The sequence below is a fragment of the Convolutriloba macropyga genome, chromosome 4, assembly GCF_964194025.1.
Source record: "Convolutriloba macropyga chromosome 4, txConMacr16.3, whole genome shotgun sequence".
NCBI classification, from domain to species: domain Eukaryota; kingdom Metazoa; phylum Xenacoelomorpha; order Acoela; family Convolutidae; genus Convolutriloba; species Convolutriloba macropyga.
This window is the reverse complement of record NC_134471.1, coordinates 24,306,492-24,331,916: the sequence shown is the minus strand read 5'-3', so window position 1 is coordinate 24,331,916 and position 25,425 is coordinate 24,306,492. Positions and strand designations below refer to the sequence as shown.

General features: G+C 42.2%; 1 protein-coding gene across 1 annotated transcript in view; it reads right to left on the bottom strand.

The window, feature by feature from the left end:
- Positions 1–25,045, bottom strand: part of LOC142337536 (cytidine deaminase-like) — a 36,484-nt gene extending 11,439 nt beyond the window's left edge. Inside the window, exon 1 of the mRNA XM_075386832.1 lies at positions 24,709–25,045. Coding sequence (XP_075242947.1) covers positions 24,709–24,862 — 154 coding nt within the window. The 5' untranslated portion in view covers positions 24,863–25,045. The remainder of the gene's footprint in view (positions 1–24,708) is intronic.
- Between the last annotated feature and the right edge of the window lie 380 nt (positions 25,046–25,425).

Genomic DNA, 25,425 nt, shown 5'->3' with positions numbered 1-25,425 from the left:
AATGCAAACAAATTTCTGAAACTAAAAGGAAGACTTGTTAGTTCATAGAGGCGCACAAAAAATTTGTCAATTCATAAAATATATGAAGCACACCATCAAGAAAGCAAAAATTGCTAATTCATTTACAACCAAAAGCCCAAATTTTATTAGAAAAAATATTGAAAGAAGGCCGTATTGGAAAACGCATAACCTATTGGACCTAAACAGTTATTTGTGATGACACAAAGGCTCTCAACAAACCATTCCTCAAAAGTAAGTATCAAATGACGAATATCGATTCTTTTTTGCAAACAGTTTAGGAGAAACTAAGTTTGAGTGCGCCACACGACAATGCTTTTTTCATGTCGATAGACTGAAAATATGCGTATAACCAACTTAAGGTTCCGCCTTGTACGGTCATTCAATATTATTTTTTGTTGGCGGTCATGTAACAGACACGTACCGGAATTTACGGCCTAACTGACATGCCTGCAACGCACTCGGTAAAACAAAAAGATTGTAACAAATGTTTTCTATTAGTAAGCAAACAAGTGATTAAAGAAAACGGATGACAATTAGCTCCGTAAGAACCATGTGAAAATGTCATCTCGCAAAAACAGAGACTCAATGCTTAGACCAGCAGTTCACACAAATAGGCATCAAACCACTGACTACCAAAACTGATGCAAAAAATTATATCGTTTCTTTGTAGTGTTTGTCCCCCAGAAATGGGTACAACTCAGTAGAAGATTTCGAGGAACAAATTACCAGAAGAAGCATCCAAATTCTTATTGCTGACAATGGCGGAGCAAACAATCAATGCAATTATTCTTGTCAGAACTGATAATCAAACCAAAAACAAATGCGTGCAGTGATAGGTAGGAAGTACAATCATTGAGGGCTGCAAAATCACATGGCCCAGCTATTTTGGAAAGAGTTGAATTAGTAGCAAACAAATTCACAAACAAAAAGAATATAAAATTTGAAATCTAAAAGTTGGATGTCAAACGCGCTTAAATACCGGCAGTAGCTGACAGATTATGATTGATTATTGGAAAAGACCTCTTCGATAGCTTAGGCATGCGCATCACTAAAAAATCACTTCTAGCAAGCAATGTTAACTGGTCATGAATCAATGTGCTATAGAAAAAGAAATGCAAACAAATTTCTGAAACTGAAAGGAAGACTTGTTAGTTCATAGAGGCGCACAAAAAATTTGTCAATTCATAAAATATATGAAGCACACCATCAAGAAAGCAAAAATTGCTAATTCATTTACAACCAAAAGCCCAAATTTTATTAGAAAAAATATTGAAAGAAGGCCGTATTGGAAAACGCATAACCTAATGGACCTAAACAGTTATTTGTGATGACACAAAGGTTCTGAACAAACCATTCCTCAAAAGTAAGTATCAAATGACGAATATCGATTCTTTTTTGCAAACAGTTTAGGAGAAACTAAGTTTGAGTGCGCCTTACGGCAATGCTTTTTTCATGTCGATAGACTGAAAATATGCGTATAACCAACTTAAGGTTCCGCCTTGTACGGTCATTCAATATTATTTTTTGTTGGCGGTCATGTAACAGACACGTACCGGAATTTACGGCCTAACCGACATGCCTGCAACGCACTCGGTAAAACAAAAAGATTGTAACAAATGTTTTCTATTAGTAAGCAAACAAGTGATTAAAGAAAACGGATGAAATTAGCTCCGTAAGAACCATGTGAAAATGTCATTTCGCAAAACAGAGACTCAATGCTTAGACCAGCAGTTCACACAATTAGGCATCAAACCAGTGACTACTAAAACTGATGCAAAAAATTATATCGTTTCTTTGTAGTGTTTGTCCCCCAGAAATGGGTACAACTCAGTAGAAGATTTCGAGGAACAAATTACCAGAAGAAGCATCCAAATTCTTATTGCTGACAATGGCGGAGCAAACAATCAATGCAAGTATTCTTGTCAGAACTGATAATCAAACCAAAAACAAATTCGTGCAGTGATAGGTAGGAAGTACAATCATTGAGGGCTGCAAAATCACATGGCCCAGCTATGTTGGAAAGAGTTGAATTAGTCACAAACAAATTCACAAACAAAAAGAGGATATATTTTTAAATCTAAAAGTTGGATGTCAAACGCGCTCAAATACCGGCAGTAGCTGACTGATTATAATTGATCAACGGAAAAGACCTTTTCGATAGCTTAGGCATGCGCATCACTAATAAATCACTTCCAGCAAGCAATGTTAACTGTTCATGAATAACTTTGCGATAGAAAAGGAAATGCAAACAAATTTCCGAAACCAAATGGAAGACCTGTTAATCCAACAAGGCGCACAAAAAACTTGACAATTCAGAAAATTTATGAAGTACAACATCAAAAAAGCGAAAATTGCTATTTCATTTACACCCAAAAGCCAAAATTTAATTAGCAAATTTATTGAAAGAAGGCCGTATTGGAAAATCCAAACTTATTGGGACCTAAACAATTATTTCTGATAACACAAATGTTCTGAACAAACCATTCCTCAAAAATAAGTATCAAATGCCGAATATCGATTCAATTTTGCAAACAGTTCAGGAAAAACTAAGTTTGAGCGCGCCACACGACAATGCTTCCTTCATGTCGATAGACTGAAAATATGCCCATAACCAACTTAAATTGCCGCATTATACGGCCGTTCAACATTATTGTTTTGGCGGTCATGGCGGACATATAACAGACACGTACCGGAATTTACAGCCTAACTGACATGCCTGCAACGCAATCGTTAGAACAAAAAGATTGTAAGAATTATTTTCCATTAGTAAGCAAACAAGAGATTAAAGAAAACGGATGACAATTAGCTCCGTAAAAACCATGTGAAAATTTCATTTCGCAAAAACAGAGAGTCAATGCTTAGACCACGAGTTCAGACAAATAGGCATCAAACAACTGACTACCAAAACTGATGCAAAAAATTATATCGTTTCTTTGTAGTGTTTGTCCCCCAGAAATGGGTACAACTCAGTAGAATGTTTTGAGGAACAAATTACCAGAAGAAGCATCCAAATTCTTATTGCTGACAATGTTGGAGCAAACAAACAATGCAAATATTCTGGTCAAAACCTGTACTCAAACCGAAAACAAATGCGTGCAGTGATGGGTAAAAATACAATCATTGGGGGCTGCAAAGTCGCATGGCCAAGCTATGTTGCAAAGAGTTGAATCAATTGCAAACAAATTCACAAACAAAAAAGAGAAATAGTTTTAAGTTCGATAGTTGGATGTAAAAATCACTTAAATACCAGTAGTAGCTGAATGATTATGATTGATCAAAGGAAAAGACCTTTTCGATATCTTCGGCATGCGCATCACTCATAAATCACTTCCAGCAAGCAATTTTAACTGGTCATGAATCAATGTGCTATAGAAAAGGAAATGCAAACAAATTTCTGAAACTAAATGGAAGACTTGTTAGTTCATAAAGGCGCACAAAAAGTTTGTCAATCCATAAAATATATGAAGCACACCATCAAGAAAGCAAAAAGTGCTAATTCATTTAAAGCCAAAAGCCCAAATTTTATTAGAAAAAATATTGAAAGAAGGCCGTATTGGAAAACGCATAACCTATTGGACCTAACCAGTTATTTGTGATGACACAAAGGTTCTGAACAAACCATTCCTCAACAGTAAGTATCAAAGGACTAATATCAATTCTTTTTTGCAAACAGTTTAGAAGATACTAAGTTTGAGTGCGCCACACGACAATGCTTTTTTCATGTCGATAGGCTGAAAATATGCGTATAACCAACTTAAGGTTCCACCTTGTACATTCATTCAATAATATTTTTTGTTGGCGGTCATATAACAGACACGTACGGAAATTTACGGCCTAACCGACATGCCTGCAACGCAATCGGTAAAACAAAAGATTGTAACAATTGTTTTCTATTAGTAGGCAAACAAGTGACTAAAGAAAACGGATGACAATTAGCTCCGTAAAAACCATGTGAAAATGTCATTTCGCAAAAACAGAGACTCAATGCTTAGACCAGCAGTTCACACAAATAGGCATCGAACCACTGACTACCAAAACTGATGCAAAAAATTATAACGTTTCTTTGTAGTATTTGTCCCCCAGAAATGGGTACAACTCAGTAGAAGATTTCGAGGAACAAATTACCAGAAGAAGCATCCAATTTCTTATTGCTGACAATGGCGGAGCAAACAATCAATGCAAGTATTCTTGTCAGAACTGTTAATCAAACCAAAAACAAATGCGTGCAGTGATAGGTAAGAAGTACAATCATTGAGGACTGCAAAATCACATGGTCCAGCTATGTTGGAAAGAGTTGAATTAGTCACAAACAAATTCACAAACAAAAAGAGGATATATTTTTAAATCTAAAAGTTGGATGTCAAACGCGCTCAAATACCGGCAGTAGCTGACTGATTATAATTGATCAACGGAAAAGACCTTTTCGATAGCTTAGGCATGCGCATCACTAATAAATCACTTCCAGCAAGCAATGTTAACTGTTCATGAATAACTTTGCGATAGAAAAGGAAATGCAAACAAATTTCCGAAACCAAATGGAAGACCTGTTAATCCAACAAGGCGCACAAAAAACTTGACAATTCAGAAAATTTATGAAGTACAACATCAAAAAAGCGAAAATTGCTATTTCATTTACACCCAAAAGCCAAAATTTAATTAGCAAAATTATTGAAAGAAGGCCGTATTGGAAAATTCCAAACCTATTGGGACCTAAACAATTATTTCTGATAACACAAAGGTTCTGAACAAACCATTCCTCAAAAATAAGTATCAAATGCCGAATATCAATTCAATTTTGCAAACAGTTCAGGAAAAACTAAGTTTGAGCGCGCCACACGACAATGCTTCTTTCATTTCGATAGACTGAAAATATGCGTATAACCAACTTAAATTGCCGCCTTATACGGCCGTTCAACATTATTGTTTTGGCGGTCATGGCGGTCATATAACAGACACGTACCGGAATTTACAGCCTAACTGACATGCCTGCAACGCAATCGTTAAAACAAAAAGATTGTAAGAATTATTTTGTATTAGTAAGCAAACAAGTGGTTAAAGAAAACGGATGACAATCAGCTCCGTAAAAACCATGTGAAAATTTCATTTCGCAAAAACAGAGAGTCAATGCTTAGAGTACGAGTTCAGACAAACAGGCATCAAACGGCTGACTAACAAAACTGATGCAAAAAATTAATCGTTTCTTTATTCTGTTTGTCCTTCAGGAAAAGTTGTCCCTAACCTGTTGCGATGGATCTTTTCTAAAGAAAACAAAAAATGTGTGGACGGAATAGCACGAGGCTTCAAGAAATAGAACACAGAATAATCCAGGCTACACTAAACCACCACCTTAATCCCGATGTTGATAGACGTGTCGAATGTGACGCCTATGCACAAGGTTTACGCGTCAAGGTATTCAAAGTTTCCCCATGACTCAATCAAAAGTGTGCAAAACAGCTTCTTTTAAATGCTCCAAAAACAGAAATTTTAGCCGCAAACACAAAAATTTTGAGTCTAATATTGCAGGAAAAAACTTTCCAACAAGCACAGTTTCTGGAGAAAAATTTAGGCAAACTCATGCTGCGTATGCGTAGATGATCGCGTAGCGATACCGATCTCGATCAATGGCGCTTGTTTAAAGGCCATCCATAGCAACCATCCAGGCAGTTGTGACATGATGGACACGGCAATGCATACATGGGGGTCTTATAAGAACAGGGACATCTTGTCAAAAACTTCCAACCAACTGCAATCCTTTTGTCAAGTTAGATCCTATGAGGTAGGAGCCACTAAAATCATGCAAGTCATAAATGAAGAAATACAGAGAAAGCTAGACGGACCAATTGATAATGAAGAAGATCAACATATATATTTGTAGCAGGGATCACAAGTTCCTAACAGCTAAATTATTCAAGCGAGTATCATACAAAAGATCCTTCAGATTTTTTTTACCTTTGAACGGTGATCGGCAAGCAATCACATTAAATCAAGCACGATGACAAACGTGTCAGCAGATGAATATTTTCTGTAAGCGGAATATTATAGAGTAAATCGGGGCGTCAGTCGACAACTACAGAGCGATTGGGTTAATGAAGCGGCTAATTCAGACACTAAAACGACAACTGGCAAGCATTAGAGACATATTAAAAAAATTATTGAGAATAGGCCGACCAATTCGATAATACACCAGTTCAAAATATGTAGACAAAATGATAAAAACATTTTTCGCCCTGCAAAAACGTTTTTGGAGGTAGGCCTAACAGGTGTTTAGATCTTAAAAAACCCAGACGAGATCAACATTTCTCAGACAACAAGCGCAACCAGACACAGCGATGCAACAGTGAAATAAAATTACACAGAAACGATGCCATACAAGATGCCAGCAATTTTTTTTAAAAAAATGATCCTCAAATCGAATCACGCGTAATTCTTTTCTCCAGATTAGATTAAAGACCGATATTTCACTTACGTTGAAATTAGCATTCAAAACGTAGAAAATTAAGCGGTCGATAAAAAAACAGAATGAATTCTACGAGGTCTTACCTCCGGGATCCTGGTTAATAAAGACAGAATGGATCACGTAGCAGGAACCGGGGAAGCCTAAGTTATTCATTCGCAACTTAGACCTTGCAAAATCTGGTAAGAAGGAGGAGAAAATTACAGTCCTTGTCCAACTTGCCAAAACAAGACCAGCGGCGGCAGCCGGAAAAATAACATAGGACAAACTTGCGAAGCACGGAAGGGACGCAAGGAAAGAGTTAGAGGGAGGAACGAAACTCATGCACGAGAAACTGAGGGAAGATGCTGACAGTGTCGATGCCTCCTGGGGGGATAGTTTGGTGCTCGGTTGGGGGGCGTCGACTTGCCTTCTTTCGGATTTTTCTACTCTGTTCTTTGATGTTTCAAAACCTTAGTCCTCAAAATTACCTTAATTACATTGTTGTCACGTGCCCTTTTGGTTTCAAATTTCTTGTGTTATGAATCAATGTTTGTTAGTTTACAAGGATTATGACAATTTTGCGGTAAAATAATTAGCGCCAATCAATAAGAAGATTATCGATGTCGATAACATTCTCGGGGCCTGCCTTACCTAACCTGGTTGGATTGGTTTCGGGAAAACATGTGCTAATCTCACAGCTGGGCGGGTTAGAAGACCTAGAGCGGTTTTTACTTCACAAGATCTAGCAGTTTGGTCGGGGCCGGTGAACGTCCTTGTCACGCGTCCTAGGGGCCAAATTCCTCTGGGAGTCCACTCTTCCAGTACCCAAACAATATCGTTGACTTCAAGCTTTGATTCTGGGTTGGTCCACTTCCTTCGGGTGTTCAGGGTAGGCAAGTATTCTCGGACCAGCCTCTTCCATATTGCTTCCAATCGTTGTCTGATCTGCGTCCAACTTTTCGTCTTCAGTGAAGGGTTCTCATTGAACACACAGGCTGGTATGTTAGGGAAAGCTCGACCAATAAGAAAATGATTTGGGGTTAGTGGATCTTCGTCTTCGTTGTCGCTTCTGACGTGGGTCAAGGGGCGTGCATTAACTAAGCATTCTGCTTCTGCGACAATGGTTGTGAAGACGTCCCAAGTCAATTTGGCAGAACCCAAGTTCAGAAGAAGAGCTCGTTTTACTATCTGTACGAGCCTCTCCCACACGCCTCCAAAGTGAGGAGCAGATGGAGGGTTGAGGCGCCATTCAACTGACTGGTTCAACAAGTTGTTCTTGATAAAGTCGTGGTCCAACTGCAGATTTTGTCTTCTGATTTGTTTTCTGGCTCCCAGGAAGTTGCTTCCGTTATCACTGAGTAAGAGCCGTGGTTGTCCCCGTCGAGCAATGAATCTGCGGATGGCTGTGATACAAGCTGATGTTGTCAGATCTTCTGTCACTTCCAAATGTACTGCTCGAGTCACTAAGCAGTTGAAAAGACAGATATAGGCCTTCTCTTCTTTGCCTCTTTGAATAACGGTGAAGGGCCCAATATAATCAAGTCCTACATTCGTGAAGGTTACGGGTGATTCGTTTTCTGGAAATCGGGCATCAGGCAGATCTGCCATAGGTGGCTGAAGACCTTGTCCTTTAAAACGTCTACATTCAAAGCACTTGTATGAAATGCTGCGTAGGGAGTCTCTTAGGCCAAAAACATAGTAACTTTGCTGTACAAAGTTTTTGACATACTCTGTTCCAAAGTGCATGCAGATTTCATGGCACTTCTCCAGGAATAGTCGGGCGATTGATTCCTTTGCGTTAAGGACAATTGGATGCTTTGTGTTATATCCCAAAGTACTTCTCTTTGTTCTGCCACCAACTCTTAAAATATTATCCTTCAGAAAGGGTGAGAGCGGCAGAAGTTTGTCTTTGGATGGCAAATTCTTGTTTTTATTCAAGAGAGCGATTGAGGGACCGAATGAATTCTGCTGAGATACTTGAATAAGGTGGTTCCTGGCGTTTTCGACATCGTTGATGTTGAGTGCTCTTTTGGATTTAGTTCGCAAGATTTCGATGAACCGAAACACTTGGGCTGTTGCTTTTAGCAACTTCGTCCATTTTGAGAAATTTTTTGCTGCAACCACTGGTTGAATTGTTTGTCGCGCCATTGTGGTGTTTGTCTTCTCGGTGTTGAGAAAAGTGCTCTAGCTTTCTTTCGGTTTGAACAAAAATGCTGGTGGGCTTAGCCAATGCTCTTTAATGTCAGCAGGAAGAATACCTCGAGAAACGTGATCGGCTGGATTGCTTTTCCCACTGATATGTCTCCAGCTGCTGGTTGGCGATTGACTTTGAATTTCGCTTACTCGGTTGCCCACGAAAACTTTAAGTTTTTCTGAGTTTTTGATCCAAGCCAGGACAGCCATGCTGTCACACCAAAATGTGGTATCTTTGAACTCTATAGTATGGTGTTTCTTGATGAAGTGAGCTAAACGGGTTCCAAGGACGGCGGCTTGAAGTTCGAGTTTTGGGATACTTAGCTGCTTGATTGGATCAACTTTGGCTTTGCTCATTAGGAAATTACAAGATACGCCGTTTTCAGAGATAATTCGGCATAAGCAACGGCACCATAGGCTAGTTGAGAAGCATCCGTAAAAACGTGTAGTTCATAGGCTTTTCTGGTCGCTACGTCTAGTGTTAGGCAGCGAGGGATTTCAATTGGGGGAGAGTACATGTAATTGTCTATCCATGTTTGAATTGATTTAATCTTCTCCTTTGGCAGGCTGTCATCCCATGCTAGACCCTCTTTCCATATCTCTTGCAGTATAATTTTCAGAGTGATGATTACGGGCGCTATAATCCTTAGCGGGTCAAAAAGGCATGCGATTAGAGATAGTAGTTTTCGAACAGTGTAATTCTCTGCGTTGGTTTCAAATTTTGATGGTTTCTGATGGAAAAATTTGTCTGTTGATTTATTCCATTGAACACCAAGTACGCGGTGACAGTCCTCGCTGCGTTTTCTGGAGGACAAAAATAGCTGTTGATGGTGAGCATGAGACGGGTGTACTGGGATTGCTTCACACTGTGATTGGTGGGCCAGAGAAATCTCATTGAAGGCTGGTCTGTCTCAATTATACCTACTTGCATAAACATCGCCTCAATATCGGCGCTGACTGCAACTGGATTTTCTCTGAAACGAAGCAGGAGACCAACCAGATTGTTGATCAGGTCTGGGCCTGTCAAGAGGTTACTGTTCAGAGAATTCCCTTTAAAAACAGATGCAGCATTTGAAACTCGCCGTACTTTTCCAGGCTTATTGGGGTTGGTGACTGGGTGATGTGGTAGGTACCATACGCGGCTAGGGGCGATGCTAGAGAAAATAACTGGCTTGACATATCCCTTCTCGATGTCTGTATCGAGTGTCTTCTGATACATCTCTTTCAGCAGCTGAGCTTTGCTTAGTTTCTTTTCGAGGCTTTGAATTTGTGCCTTAGCTACAGGATAGTTGTTCTGCAAATTTACTTTTTCTTTCCAGAGAAGACCGATCTCGTACCTCTCGCCTGTGTGACGCACTGTACCATTCAGTATTTTAAGTGCTCTGGTGCCATCTTTTGACAAAGGCGTTTCATTTTCATTTTCCGTTCCCGATGAATCTATCTTCCAGAAACTGGTTATATAATCTGCCAGAGGATCTTCATTTGTTGTGAGCGTCAATTCTCTGTCGAATGCTTCATAGCTAAGAGAAAGGAAGTTGGTTCTTTGTTGTTCCTTATGGCCGAATTTGATTGGACCAGTTATAGTCCAGCCTAACAGATTTCTGATTGCAAATGGCGTGTTTTTGGGTCCCTGTAAAAACTCTCTTTCGAGGATGTACTGTGTTGCGTCAATTCCAAGTAATACTTGGATGCGATTGTTTTCCAGTTGGGGAAAACTGATGTGTTGCAAATGGAGATGTTTGCTGCAAACATCATTCAGTTCTGAAACAGGGGCATCATCAAAATGCCAATTGTTAATTGAATAAACGTAATTCAAGTGAAACAGTGGTTTGTTGCTGTTAAAGGGTCCAATATCAAGTTGTACAAGTTTGGCTTCCATTGAGGAATCACCAAAGGCTGTCGAAACGGTCAGAGTTGATTCTAGGCTCGTTCGTGCTGCATTGAGTTTGGTTACCATGGGATCGAAAACATAAGATATTGTGCTGCAGCTGTCAAGTAAAGCATAACATTCGCATGTTTCGTTGGGACCGTAAAGTTTAATGGGAACCATTGGAAGCTGATTTCTAATTTTTCGAGGGAAAACTGGCGTGTAGTTGGGTGATTTCGTTTCTTTGCTGATCTCGTCAAAGGACTCGCGTAGTGGTAATTCGTGTTGAGTAGCGTTTGTTTTTTGCTGTGAGACGTAATTGTTGTCATGTAGCATTGAGTGGTGTTTCCGTGAACAATGTCTGCATGAAATTTTCGATGGACATGTTTTTGCGTTATGGGTTGAGCTAAGACAATTGTAGCAAAGAAAATTCTTCTTGACTTCAGCATTACGTTCAGACGGTGACATTTGCAGAAATTTTGGACACTTCCCTATGTAATGGTCGCCTTGATCGACCGGACAGTTTGTACTTCTGTTTTGTTGAGACTCGTGTTTCTTTGGATTGAATGGTTTGTGAACAAAACTGCTGTTGTTGCTTTCAAATGTTTTTGCTCTGTTAGCGTTGTTGTGATGATGTTCGTTTGCGTTCTGGTTATTATTGTTCGGGTTTTGGTTGTGGTGGTTCTTGTTGTAGCCGGATTGGCTAAATTTTTGGTTTCCGTTTCTTTCTTTGTGCCTGAAATTAGATTTATGGTTAAATTTACCTCTATTGCGGTCGTTCTTGTCGTAATTTCCGTTGTTCGTTTCGTTGCTGGAAAAGCTGTTGTCCTGTAGAGGTTCACAGGCTCTAGCCTGTTTATCCATCCATATTGAGAGGTCTTCCAATCCTGGGAATGGACTTCCATTGTCGACTAGGTGTTCACTCCATTTCATTTTCAATGACCATGGTAGCTTATCTCGGGCGATCCGGACTAAATAGGTAGAATTCAAGTCTGCGTAAAAACCATGTGCATTAAATGTCTGGACTAGTTTTCTCAGGAAAGAAGCGTAGCTTATCAGTGTTGCGTGGTCGCTTGCTTGTGGTCTCTGCCACAGTTCGAGTTCTTTGGTGAGGGCGGCGACAACGTGTTGAGGATTTCCAAAGCGTCTTTCAAGTTCCGATAAGGCATCATGATAGAATCCGGGGTTACAGAGATATCCCGAAATGGCTTCTCTTGCTGGTCCAACCACCAATGTTTGCAGGTAGCTCATTCTTTCATTATCAGTGATGTCACGGTTTTGATGAATAGCTGAGGAAAACATGCAGGACCATTCATTCCACTTCAGTGGGTCTCCGTCGAACTTTTGTATTCGTATGTCTGGCAGCTTCACTGAGCGATAGTTGTTTCGAAAGAATGGCTGATGATGATAGGTGTCGGAGTATTGTGGACGCGCAGTTTGCTGATTAGCATTATTTCCATTGTGGATTGGTTGTTGGTGACCACTTACATTTTCCGAAGAGGGTTGTTGACGGTTTGTACAGTTATTAGGTTGAACATATTGTTCACGTGTCGTTGGCAGTTGCTGATGGAGGCCTGGTGGTTGTATCATCTGCTGAGTTGCAGGGGGTACGAAACCCTCTTGGCAGTAATTTTGGTTATTGAGGCCTTTTGGTGGTTTTGGCCAAGACTTTCAGGCCAATTATTTACGACGCCAAGTGAGTTGAGCGATTCCTTTTCCTTCCACTTTGTGAGATGCTGTGTGCTGTGGCTTGGTTGAAAATGTGTATGGCTTTGTGCAGGAAGGATGTTTTGCGCAACGCGATGATGAATTAAAGGACCATTTGCTTCGGGGTTCATAATTGAAAAACCCTGGTTGCTGCTGAGGCTGCCGATTGGTTGCGAATAGCTACAATGCTGGTTTATGTCAGGAGTTGATAATGGGATTGATGTAGAAAGTTGGGTTGAACCGATTTGTTGAGGATATGCATTGCTATTGGCGTGTGATATTGTTGAGATTTCTTTTAATTGGCATGCAACGTTTTGACTTTCTTGTAAGCTTGCCACCACCTCTGTGATTCCACGGCCCTCTTTCGGTAGGAGACAAGGTTCTGGTGTCTTTTGACGGAATATGTTATAGGATTCTCGTTGTTGCTGACTATTCAGACAATTCTGCGTCTTAATTTGTAGCATTTCCTGCCTAGAAGGCAAGTATATTCCCTCAGGGTTTCGTGTGTAGTTGGGCTGCACGTCGTTGTTTCTTAGGTTATTAGGAACAATGGAAATGGGATTTTCGGTTGTCCAATTATGATCACCAGATCCGTCTAGATGATTTTCATCGTTGTTATCAGATTCATCTTCTTGTGAAATGACGTTCTGACTTGGGAGAGCTGTTTGTGGGTCAAAATCTGCTTCTCCACCCGTGCATGCGCCCAATTTTGGTATGCTTCTGTTCCGCAAATTGTATTTGCCAATCGTTGTTGTTGATGTTTCAGTTTCTTTGGTTTGGATTTTCGTTCCTCCTGAGGATTTAGCAGTGTCTTTCGAAGAAAGGAGTGTGTTGTTTTGGTTGTCAACATGCCTGCTTCCAGTGGTTTTTTGCTGATTTTTCCTCGAAGTGCTTGAAACAGCTGACACTCGACTTCTAAGTGATGATCTGCTACTTGCTCTGGAGGTTTCTTTTCTCATCGAAATTTCGTGTTGCTTGACAATTTGCATTATTTCAATTTTCATTGTAGTTAGCTTCTCTGCCTCTTCAAGAGGTTCCAAGACTTGACTGCTTTCGGACTGGGCCATTACCTCCACGATTTTTTCTGTTTGTTCGACATTTCGGATGAATTCCTGAAACGTCTGAGAGACTATTTCTGAATCAAGATTGTCTGATATTTGCCTCCTTATTTCACTCTCAAGCAGTTGCGCGTTTTTAAAGCGTTGGTGGAAGAGCTTGACAGTGCTATTTATGCTTTGCTTGCTATTTCCGAATTTTGATTTCTTTGTTAGTGTTGTCTTCATTTTTGTTGCTCTTTATATGTTTTGGTTTGTTTGAGGGGTAAATTCGTCAAATTAGAATTCTTAATTCAATAATCTAGGATGTTATTGGGGGCTTAAGGGGATAAATTGCTGACCTTAGGGGGTTGATATATGTCAATTTGGATGACGTTGGTGGACACACGGTAATTTTGTGGCGAATTTTGGGGTGAGCTTGGAGGGCACCTTGCGTTTCTTTGAGGGTTGAGTGAGATCAACTTGAGTGAACTCGGGGGCTCTTTGAAGAGCTTTGGATGGCCTTAAGTGGACTCTGGGTGACGTTTGGGGGGTTTTGGGTGATCTTAGTTGGTATTTTGGGTGACTTTGGGGGGCCCTTTTGACCTTGGGGGGTAATCTTGGTGACCTTTTGGGCACTTTGTGTGACCTTGGGGGGCACTCTGGGTGACCTTTGGGACGCTTTTGGTGACCTTGGGGGGGCCTTTGAGCGACGTTGGGGGGCCTGTTTGTGACCTTGGGGGGCACTCTTGGTGACCTTTGGGGCACTTTTGATGACCTTGGGGGGCACTTTGGGTGACCTTTGGGGCACTTTGTGTGACCTTGCGGGGCACTCTGGGTGAACTTTGGGACACTTTTGGTGACCTTGGGGGGAGCTCTGGTTGACCTTTGGGGCACTTTGTGTGACCTTTGGGGGCACTTCGGTTGACCTTTGGGGCACTTTGTGTGACCTTAGGGGGCACTCTGGGTGACCTTTGGGACACTTTTGGTGACCTTGGGGGGGCCTTTGAGCGACGTTGGGGGGCCTTTTTGTGACCTTGGGGGGGCACTCATGGTGACCTTTGGGGCACTTTTGATGACCTTGGGGGGCACTTTGGGTGACCTTTGGGGCACTTTTGTGTGACCTTGGGCGGCACTCTGGGTGACCTTTGGGACACTTATGGTGACCTTGGGGGGCCTTTGAGCGACGTTGGGGGGCCTTTTTGTGACCTTGGGGGGCACTCTTGGTGACCTTTGGGGCACTTTTGATGACCTTGGGGGGCACTTTGGGTGACCTTTGGGGCACTTTGTGTGACCTTGGGGGGCACTTTGGGTGACCTTTGGGACGCTTTTGGTGACCTTGGGGGGGCCTTTGAGCGACGTTGGGGGGCCTGTTTGTGACCTTGGGGGGCACTCTTGGTGACCTTTGGGGCACTTTTGATGACCTTGGGGGGCACTTTGGGTGACCTTTGGGGCACTTTGTGTGACCTTGGGGGGCACTCTGGGTGAACTTTGTGACACTTTTGGTGACCTTGGGGGGAGCTCTGGCTGACCTTTGGGGCACTTTGTGTGACCTTTGGGGGCACTTCGGTTGACCTTTGGGGCACTTTGTGTGACCTTAGGGGGCACTCTGGGTGACCTTTGGGACACTTTTGGTGACCTTGGGGGGGCCTTTGAGCGACGTTGGGGGGCCTTTTTGTGACCTTGGGGGGGGGGCACTCTTGGTGACCTTTGGGGCACTTTTGATGACCTTGGGGGGCACTTTGGGTGACCTTTGGGGCACTTTTGTGTGACCTTGGGCGGCACTCTGGGTGACCTTTGGGACACTTATGGTGACCTTGGGGGGCCTTTGAGCGACGTTGGGGGGCCTTTTTGTGACCTTGGGGGGCACTCTTGGTGACCTTTGGGGCACTTTTGATGACCTTGGGGGGCACTTTGGGTGACCTTTGGGGCACTTTGTGTGACCTTGGGGGGCACTCTGGGTGACCTTTGGGACACTTTTGGTGACCTCGGGGGGCCTTTGAGCGACGTTGGGGGGCCTTTTTGTGACCTTGGGGGGCACTCTTGGTGACCTTTGGGGCACTTTGTGTGACCTTGGGGGGCACTCTGGGTGACCTTTGGGACACTTTTGGTGACCTTGGGGGGCCTTTGAGCGACGTTGGGGGGCCTTTTTGTGACCTTGGGGGCACTCTTGGTGACCTTTGGGACACTTTTGGTGACCTTGGGGGGGGGCCTTTGAGCGACGTTGAGGGGCCTTTTTGTGACCTTGGGGGGCACTCTTGGTGACCTTTGGGGCACTTTTGATGACCTTGGGGGGCACTTTGGGTGACCTTTGGGGCACTTTGTGTGACCTTGGGGGGCACTCTGGGTGACCTTTGGGACACTTTTGGTGACCTTGGGGGGCCTTTGAGCGACGTTGGGGGGCCTTTTTGTGACCTTGGGGGGCACTCTTGGTGACCTTTGGGACACTTTTGGTGACCTTGGGGGGGCCTTTGAGCGACGTTGGGGGGCCTTTTTGTGACCTTGGGGGGCACTCTTGGTGACCTTTGGGGCACTTTTGATGACCTTGGGGGGCACTTTGGGTGACCTTTGGGGCACTTTGTGTGATCTTGGGGGGCACTCTGGGTGACCTTTGGGACACTTTTGGTGACCTTGGGGGGGCCTTTGAGCGACGTTGGGGGGCCTTTTTGTGACTTTTGGGGGGCACTCTGGGTGATCTTTAGGGCACTTTGTTGACTGGTTCTACAGGCGGAAAGATTAACTCGGCTGGTTGCGGCTGCACAGATGCCCGATTGGCCAGATTGCACTGTCTGGCTGCTGGGGTGGTGTAGATGTCGACTACGGCTTGGATGTTCCACTGGCTGAACGATGAAGTCGGCTGGTTGAGGCTGCAGAGATGTCCGGTTGGCCGGATTGCACTGGCTGCCTGCTGGGTTGGTGTAGATGTTGACTGCGGCTTGGATGTTCCACTGGCTGAACGATGAAGTCGGCTGGTTGAGGCTGCAGAGATGTCCGGTTGGCCGGATTGCACTGGCTGGCTGCTGGGTTGGTGTAGATGTCGACTACGGCTTGGATGTTCCACTGGTTGAACAATGAAGTCGGCTGGTTGAGGCTGCAGAGATGTCCGGTTGGCCGGATTGCACTGGCTGGTTGCTGGGTTGGTGTAGATGTCGACTACGGCTTGGATGTTCCACTGGCGGAACGATGAAGTCGGCTGGTTGAGGCTGTAGAGATGTCCGGTTGGCCGGATTGCACTGGCTGGCTGCTGGGTTAATGTAATCTTTGCAAAAGTTTCACCGGACCCGAATTTTATAATATAACAATTTGAACTGCTAATAATTTTAACAATCGCTTAGCTGAGAAACTGTTTTTTTTTCAAAAAAAAGGAGAAATCCTGAGTTATAGTTACGCAAACCCTGTTGATAATTGGTGACTACGCCTCTTCAGTGAGGGGGGGGGGTGTTATTTGCCCCGAGAACCAATAAATGGAGTGATATAAAAAATATATAAGTTCTCAAAGCTTATCTGATTTGTCATTTCTTCTCACAGAACACCTGCACGAGACCCTTCCATAATGCAACTTCAACTTTTGTCCAATTCCAACATTCCACGTATTTCTTTTTCAATGTAGCTTCCTTTCCACCCTCCTAGCATCTGTGTTGACCAACTTGTCCACAGAGGAGGTTGCTCTGCTGTTCGGGTTGGATCTGTTCGTTTGAAGCGCCAAATGACAGTGTCGATGCCTCCTGGGGGGATAGTTTGGTGCTCGGTTGGGGGGCGTCGACTTGCCTTCTTTCGGATTTTTCTACTCTGTTTTTTGATGTTTCAAAACCTTAGTCCTCAAAATTACCTTAATTACATTGTTGTCACGTGCCCTTTTGGTTTCAAATTTCTTGTGTTATGAATCAATGTTTGTTAGTTTACAAGGATTATGACAATTTTGCGGTAAAATGATTAGCGCCAATCAATAAGAAGATTATCGATGTCGATAACAGATGCTAGTTGAGTATCATCGATAGAGTCGATCGTATCGGGGGCGCACACGTTGAGAGTTCGCATGCAAACAAAGTTTCTGAAATCGATGGCAGCCCGACTTCAAATAACTACATCGCAAAAGCAAGGGACAAACGCACCGCGAATCATTCCAGTGCCATCACCACGGTCAAAGAGGAAACAAACACAGCAATAACAGCAACAAACATGCCAACGAATATCACTCCCAGAACAGGATAAATCAAATGAATCCACGCCAATTTTTCGTATAATATTATACTGTTATTCAAATCTCACCATCTAAAGCACCATCGCAGCAGCGCTGCGACAAGCTACTAAACCAAGACCAGCAGAAGATCAGCATACAAGGTGCAATAGGAAACTTTCAAAACTTCTCAAGGCAAAATTCAACCGGACCGAGTACACAAGCTTACCCGTTCTAAGTAATATTTCTCCAAATTATGCAAATTATGAGAAAAATAAAAGATGATCGTCAGAGAAGTAGAAAACGCGTCCAACTCTGTCAGCCAATAAGCTTAAAAAATTATTAATATTATGTCGGCCGGAGGGAAATGTGGCACATTAGTCAGCACCATCCTTCTCAATCATCATTTGGAACTTCATTTTTAACTTTTTGGTCAATTTAATCTTTTTTCTTACCCCAAATAGTGTAGTTAACTCAAATGTGACTATCCACAACCCAAATCCTTCAATCTGATGAAAAAACGTTTCAATAATTATCATTTTTTTTAAATATAAAACACTGCCTGCTCCAAAATTAGACTTCTTTCTGACCATCCGTTTGAAAATTGATTAAACTGTTGTTCTTCCACCTGGCGAAATAGTTGCGATGTATTTTTTCATATTTGTTCTTAACTGATTTTCATTCTTCAATCTTCCAATTTAGCATTCAGGTAATTCTCTTCCAATTGAAACTAATTGCCAAGCAAAATCACTGGATTACAACGATAATCAAATCTGCAGCGCAAAATCAACAAACAAACTCAATCATAAACAATTCGAATTTCACTGACAAAAGTTAACTCATTTTTGCGGCGCAAAATCCATCAAATTTGAGCACACAAAAATCAGCTGATTTCGTTCCTGGAATTTTAAATTTGAATGACCACAAAGTGAGAATTACTGCCGAGCTTGGAAAGTCGCTGCACAAAATTACGAGCACTTCGTTCCATCTCAAAAATCTTGCAAGATTTTGCAAAAAAAAACATATTACATCTAAAATTACAACGAATGGGTTCAATTCTCTGTATAATACCAAAAAACGGTACTACTTTCATAAGAAAACTTATTTATTTCTGATATGAAGAAAAGGCAACATTACCCTACGTTTTCTTATCGTTGTTAGAATATCGATCAAACTATAGTCTTAAACTTAGTGAGAATTAGAAAGAAAGTTTGACTTACCAGATTAGAAAGACAAGCAATATGACTTCGATCAAAGAAATTATATAAATGAATCGTCAAGAAATGGTGCTTAGAATCAATATTCGGTTCAAATTGGTGAATTTAGATGACTATTATTAGAGTTAGATTAAATGATGTAAAATCTTCCCAGCATGTATTAAATGATGATGATATCTCCGGAAGTGTGAATGAGTTCTTAGAAAAGTGCAAATGCATTCCATTTATGGTTCCCTTTGCGACTGATTTGCAGAAGCAAACCATATTGTGTAACCTTTGCGACCCCACTATAAATCACTGTACTAAGATTAGTTTTGTATCTTGACATTTTCACACTGATAATGGGTATATATATACAGCTGATTTTTGAGTCTTTTTTTCATCCCCAAATTCAAATCACCATCTTGATCTAATAATCAGATCTCTCCTGTAAATCTCTAAATTCTACTGTAAAATATCATTTTGTTATTCTCTCATTTTTGAGAAATTAATTCTTTTACTTAGTTAAAAACGCTTTTTATTCCGCTTGCAAAAGTCCATAGCCCAACAGGTTATGGGCCCAGCAATTTTCTAAGTCATAAAATTAATTTCCAAAACAAAACTAATTTGTTGTTGACAGTCATAATCCTTTTCTGCTTAATACTTTTTTTTTCACAACCGTTTTGCCTGCTCAAACTCCAATGGATCAACAGACAGTGAAGCTGCTGACTTACACAGGAAAGGCACAGGACTTTCCAATCTGGAGCACAAGATTTGTGGCGATGATGCAGACGAAGGGACTCTACACTAGGATCACTACTGGGGACAAAGGAGTAACCCAATGAGCCTGTGCCACTGGCCAATGGGGCAACCAATGATGAGAAGAAGAACCACAAGGTGCTGAAGGATGCATATGAGAAGGAAGTTGCAGACATCAAGGAGAAACGGATCAATGTGTGGTGCCATCGGGCACTGACTCTAGATGCAACAACCCTCATGCTGATGAGACATGACTGTGTGGGAGATGATGGCATTGGAGATGGAGCAAAGGCTTGGAAGCTTTTGCAAGAAAGATTTCAGAGTGTGGAGACGCCGACAGTGGTGACTTTAGTGGCACAGCTTGCTCGACTGCAGCTCGAGGATTCTGAGGATTTGGACAGCTTCTTCATCAGAGGACAGGAGTTGCTTTCAAGGCTACAAGAAGCAGGGGAAGCAGTCTCAGAGACCCTCTTCAACGCCTTGGTCCTCAATGGTCTTCCAATGAGGTATGAAAAATTTGCTATACAGGAAAGCTTCAACCCGGCAACAAACTTCACAGAGTTGAGGAAAAGGCTGCAGAACTTTCATGAGAGCACGGTGCAGAGACACAAGGGACAAAGTGGTTCAGTGGCACTGGCAGTGAAGCGTGACTTCAAGAAGGGACCCAAGAAAGGAAACAGCTTTGTGTGTGGGGTCCCTGGACACTTTGCCAAGGACTGCAGGAAGAAGGAGACAGCACAATGCAGCAAGTGTGGTGAGAAGGGCCACCTAGACAGGGCATGCAAGAGACAAAGAGATGGAGGCAAACATGAGTCAGTGGCAATGGTTCCAACATTGGCTACACCAGACGAGGAATGGTGGGCAGCTCTTACTCAGTGGAAAAAAGCAGGCATGCTATTGGACAGTGGTTGTACAGATCACATAGTGACGAACATCGATGCGTTCCTGGACTTTGTGCCCATTCAATCAGTGGTCAGAAATCCCAACGGAGAGGCTTCCAGAGTGGTGGGCAGAGGCTGTGTGAGGATCAACATACCCTCAAACAAAGGGCAATTCCAATGCGAACTCGAAAATGTTCTGTGTGTGCCGGACTATTCTTCAAACCTCCTATCAGTCACAAGATGCACGCAGTGGGGACATAGCTTCACTTTCGAGAGAGGAAACAGCTGCATGAAACTCCAAAAGGGAACTCGGGTAAAACTAACACAAGAAAAATATTTGTTTTACTTACCCTGCAGCGTTCTAAAATTCAAGATGAGTTCCAACAGCGTGAAACTTGACAGTGCAAGGAAGTGGCACAGACGATTGGGTCATTTGAATTAAGCGGATGTGGTCAGGAATGCACCAGAGACAGTGGGAAACGCGATGATGTATGCAATGTGTGTGCATTGGCCAAGATCACAAAAACTCCAGTACCAAGAGTGGCAGAGACCCAAGCAGAAGAGAAGCTGGAGAGGGTGTTCACAGACGTGATGGGATCTTTCAGAGTAGAGTCACTGTCAGGGTTCCGGTTCTGCATAGTGTTTGCAGACCAGTACACGAAAATTGTGTTTGTGGAATTGATTAAGGCAAAGAGTGAAGCATTGGCCAGCCTGAAGAAGTTTGTTCTCCGTGTGGGGACGCCCAAGAAGCTGAGGCAAGACAACGCTAAGGAGTTTCTCTCAGAGCAGTTCAAGAAGTACTGCTTAGATGCAGGCATTCTACAGGAGAAGACCATACCAGAGACGCCACAACAGAATGGGTTAGCTGAGACGTGCAACAGGACACTGCTGGAGATGTCAAGATGTTTGCTCATTGACTCAGGACTTCCTAAGATGATGTGGGGAGCATCAATTCATCACGCAGCAAGGATCAGAAACTTGGTTGTCAGACGAGAAGAAAAATGCCTAGCAGAGCTGATGAGAGGTATAAAACCTAAGCTTCCAATTAGTAAATTATCTATTTTTGGTTGCACAGTCTTCATGGGGAAGAGGGACCGAGAAGTCAGCAAACTTGAACCCAAGGCACTGGAAGGAAAGTTTGTGGGTTACACTGAAGGAGAAAACGGATACCTGGTGTACATACCCAACACACGCAAGGTGATGGCAGTTCGAGATGTGATCATCAAGGAGTCTGAAGTGGGCTCAATCCCTGGCAACAAAGAAACGGGTAACCTACTAGATGATGGGTCGGAACTGGGAATCTGGCACAACAGAGAACGACAGGACATATCTACTGCAATAAAGGAGGAGTGGCATGACGCAGGGAGCGTGAATACTCAAGAAACAACACTGAGACAAGAGGCCTCGGATGTTGGAGAAACAGCACTAGATGAAGGATTTACTGCAACAAGAGTGAGTTACAGAGACTCAGAGTCACTGAAGACAGTGACACAGAAGACTTCTCACAGTTAGAGACAGTTGGCTTCAATGAAGATGCACTGGAACACGCGGACAGAGCAGAGCCCAGACGAGGGACACGAGCAAGGAATGTTCCGCAATTTTTTGGAGAAGGCAGGACCCATCTTGCTGTGACTGAGGGCGACTATGTGGAACCCAACACAGTCTACGAAGCCAAGCAAGGTGGCGATTGGGACCAGTGGCACCGGGCAATGAAGGAGGAGATTAAGGCACTCCAAGACAACGAGACTTGGAACCTAGTGAGACCACCCACAGACAGGGACGTCATACCGGGCAAATGGGTCTACAAAGTGAAATTGGGACCCAGTGGTCAAGTGGACAAATACAAAGCGCGCTATGTGGCGAAAGGCTTCAAACAAGTGGAAGGACTGGACTACTTTGAGACTTTTGCGCCTACCTGTAAGCCAGAGACAATCAGGATTCTACTTCAGCTATCAGCGAAGCAGGGCCATGTGATGCACCAATTTGATGTCAAGACTGCTTTCCTGCACTCACCAATCGAGGAAGAAGTGTATCTGGAACAGCCACAGGAGTTTGTAAAACGCGGATCAGATGGGGAGAAGTTAGTATGTCGACTAAATAAATCAATTTATGGTTTGAAACAGGCTGCTAACAACTGGTACAAAGAGCTGGCAAACTTCCTACTGAGACAGGGGTTCACCAGAAGCAGGAACGATCACTGCTTGTTCTCAAGATCAGAGGCAGAGGATCACACCTTCATCTTGGTCTGGGTTGACGACATCATAGTAGCATCAAGAAGTATGACAGTGGTCTCTGATGTCAAGAAGGCACTAGAAGCAACCTTTCACATGGATCACAGAGGGAGACTACACTGGTTTCTGGGTCTAAGAATCAGACGAGAAGAGGGCAAAGTCACAGTCGACCAAGAACGCTACATAGAAACAATGCTTGAGCGGTTTCAAATGGATCAATGCAAACCCTCAAGAACTCCAGCTGATTTGAATTTGAAACTTCAGACAGCACAGAACGGAGACGAAGAAGTGGACCAGAGGATCTACAGAAGCTTGGTTGGATCACTTCTGTATCTGGTCAAACAGACGAGGCCAGACATCATGTTCACAGTCAACATTCTGTCCAGACACATGAATGCACCTACCAATCAACACTGGATATGCGGAAAACGACTTCTGCGATACTTTCAAAGTTCAAAAGGTTAAAAACTTACTTACACAAAAGAGGCTAGTTATGATTTAGTGGGGGAAAGTGATGCAGACTGGTCTGGAGACGTGAACGACAGAAAATCAACAACGGGCTATTACTTCAAGCTCAACGGACGTGGCGCAGCACTCAGCTGGGGTGTCAAGAAGCAGGCCACAGTTGCTCTGTCTTCATTAGAAGCAGAATATCAAGGCATGGCAGCAGCAGTTCAGGAAGCACTCTACCTGAAACAACTTCTTGAGGATTTTGGCATCCAACAGAAACGTCCAATAGCAATTGGAGAAGAAAACCAAAGTTGTATCAGACTCTGCTAAAACCCAGTCATGCACAAAAGGAGCAAGCATATCGAAACAAAGTTTCACTTCATCCGGGACAAGACGGAGGATGGGACTATTTCAATTCATTACGTCTCTACAGACCAAATGGCAGCGGACATCTTCATAAAGACCTTACCCGTTTCGAAAGTGGAAACATTCAGAGCAGTTTTGATGGGAACAGACTCTACGCAATCAGCTCAAGTCTAAGTGGGGGTGTTAGAATATCGATCAAACTATAGTCTTAAACTTAGTGAGAATTAGAAAGAAAGTTTGACTTACCAGATTAGAAAGACAAGCAATATGACTTCGATCAAAGAAATTATATAAATGAATCGTCAAGAAATGGTGCTTAGAATCAATATTCGGTTCAAATTGGTGAATTTAGATGACTATTATTAGAGTTAGATTAAATGATGTAAAATCTTCCCAGCATGTATTAAATGATGATGATATCTCCGGAAGTGTGAATGAATTCTTAGAAAAGTGCAAATGCATTCCATTTATGGTTCCCTTTGCGACTGATTTGCAGAAGCAAACCATATTGTGTAACCTTTGCGACCCCACTATAAATCACTGTACTAAGATTAGTTTTGTATCTTGACATTTTCACACTGATAATGGGTATATATATACAGCTGATTTTTGAGTCTTTTTTTCATCCCCAAATTCAAATCACCATCTTGATCTAATAATCAGATCTCTCCTGTAAATCTCTAAATTCTACTGTAAAATATCATTTTGTTATTCTCTCATTTTTGAGAAATTAATTCTTTTACTTAGTTAAAAACGCTTTTTATTCCGCTTGCGAAAGACCATAACCCAACAATAGTCGCGTCGGGAAATTCCGAGGTTAAGACAAACTCCGGTGACACTTGTATGACGATGTTCTTAATCAACTCCCGATACGATTACAACAGTGCATAATGAAGCGCTCGATTAGTCATATAAAAATTTTTTGGTGAAAATCGTCGAAAACTTTCAACATAGATTTTGTGCAATTTAGGCAAACTACAATTGAATTGAAACTGTTGATTAGCAATTGTCTAGTCGTCTCTTCAGGCATATGGGTTGAAAAACCTACATGTCAAAATTAATATTTTTAAAAACTTTTTCCTGGTTTCCTCGACGACAGTACATCGACGTTGCTCATAATGTTCGATATATGTTCAAGTGTTCCCCTTAGGGGAACACTTGATTTTTCACAACTTGATTTTCTTCGCCTAATTTTCACAACATCTAGGTTGAAAACATTCGGCTTCATGCCACTCTTCATATAGCAAAAGATAAATATCAGTCAAATCACAAGAAAAAATTTTTTCGGTGTTTCATATTTTTGTGGAACTCATCGTGCGCTAACAGAATATTCATCGATACATTTTGCATCTGTTATTGCAATAAGATTTGATTAAATAAATGAACGTGCCTTGAATATACTCTCCGTTATCCAGCTGTAAAACACATCCCACAGGGAACTTCGAGTAGGGGCTGTAAGTTCGAGATTTAGCTTCGATTAAAAGGTTTCTCACTTCAGCTGGCAAGGAAACCGAATTGGTTGTTTCTTCTTGGTTTGAATTCATTTTTTTGTTGTGTTTTTATATGCAGCTCAATAAATTTACAGAAGTTATGGTGGCTTCAGATATTTGCTCAATGCTATAGTAATTTTAAATGAATCTACTTTAGAACTGATGCGAGAGAAAATCAGCGAGATTTAGATAGAATTGAAAGTTCTCACGTACATTCAGAAGTTTATCTGCCAGAGCAATAGAAGCTCTATTATACCACGCGAGTTCCGGAAATAGTAATTAAAAAAGACCAGAGTTACTAAAAATATTATCTGCTTTTTCTCAGAAATTTAATCAGTGCCGCAGACAATCAAAATTGTGACTGTAAGCGGTATTTTTTGAGAATGTGACGTCGTATGATCATTGTCAGAACATATAACGCCTACGTTAAATGCTAGAGAGAAATATTTAAATGACAAAAATGTCTAAAAATTAAATTGATTTACGTTTCTGAGAACTATGGTAAAGCTTTTTTCGTTTGAATCGAACACAAAAAGCTGCATGAAAACGATCTGATGTTACAGAATGTGAACATTGTCAACATTTTGTTTATATCCAAACATCCATTCCTACAAAAG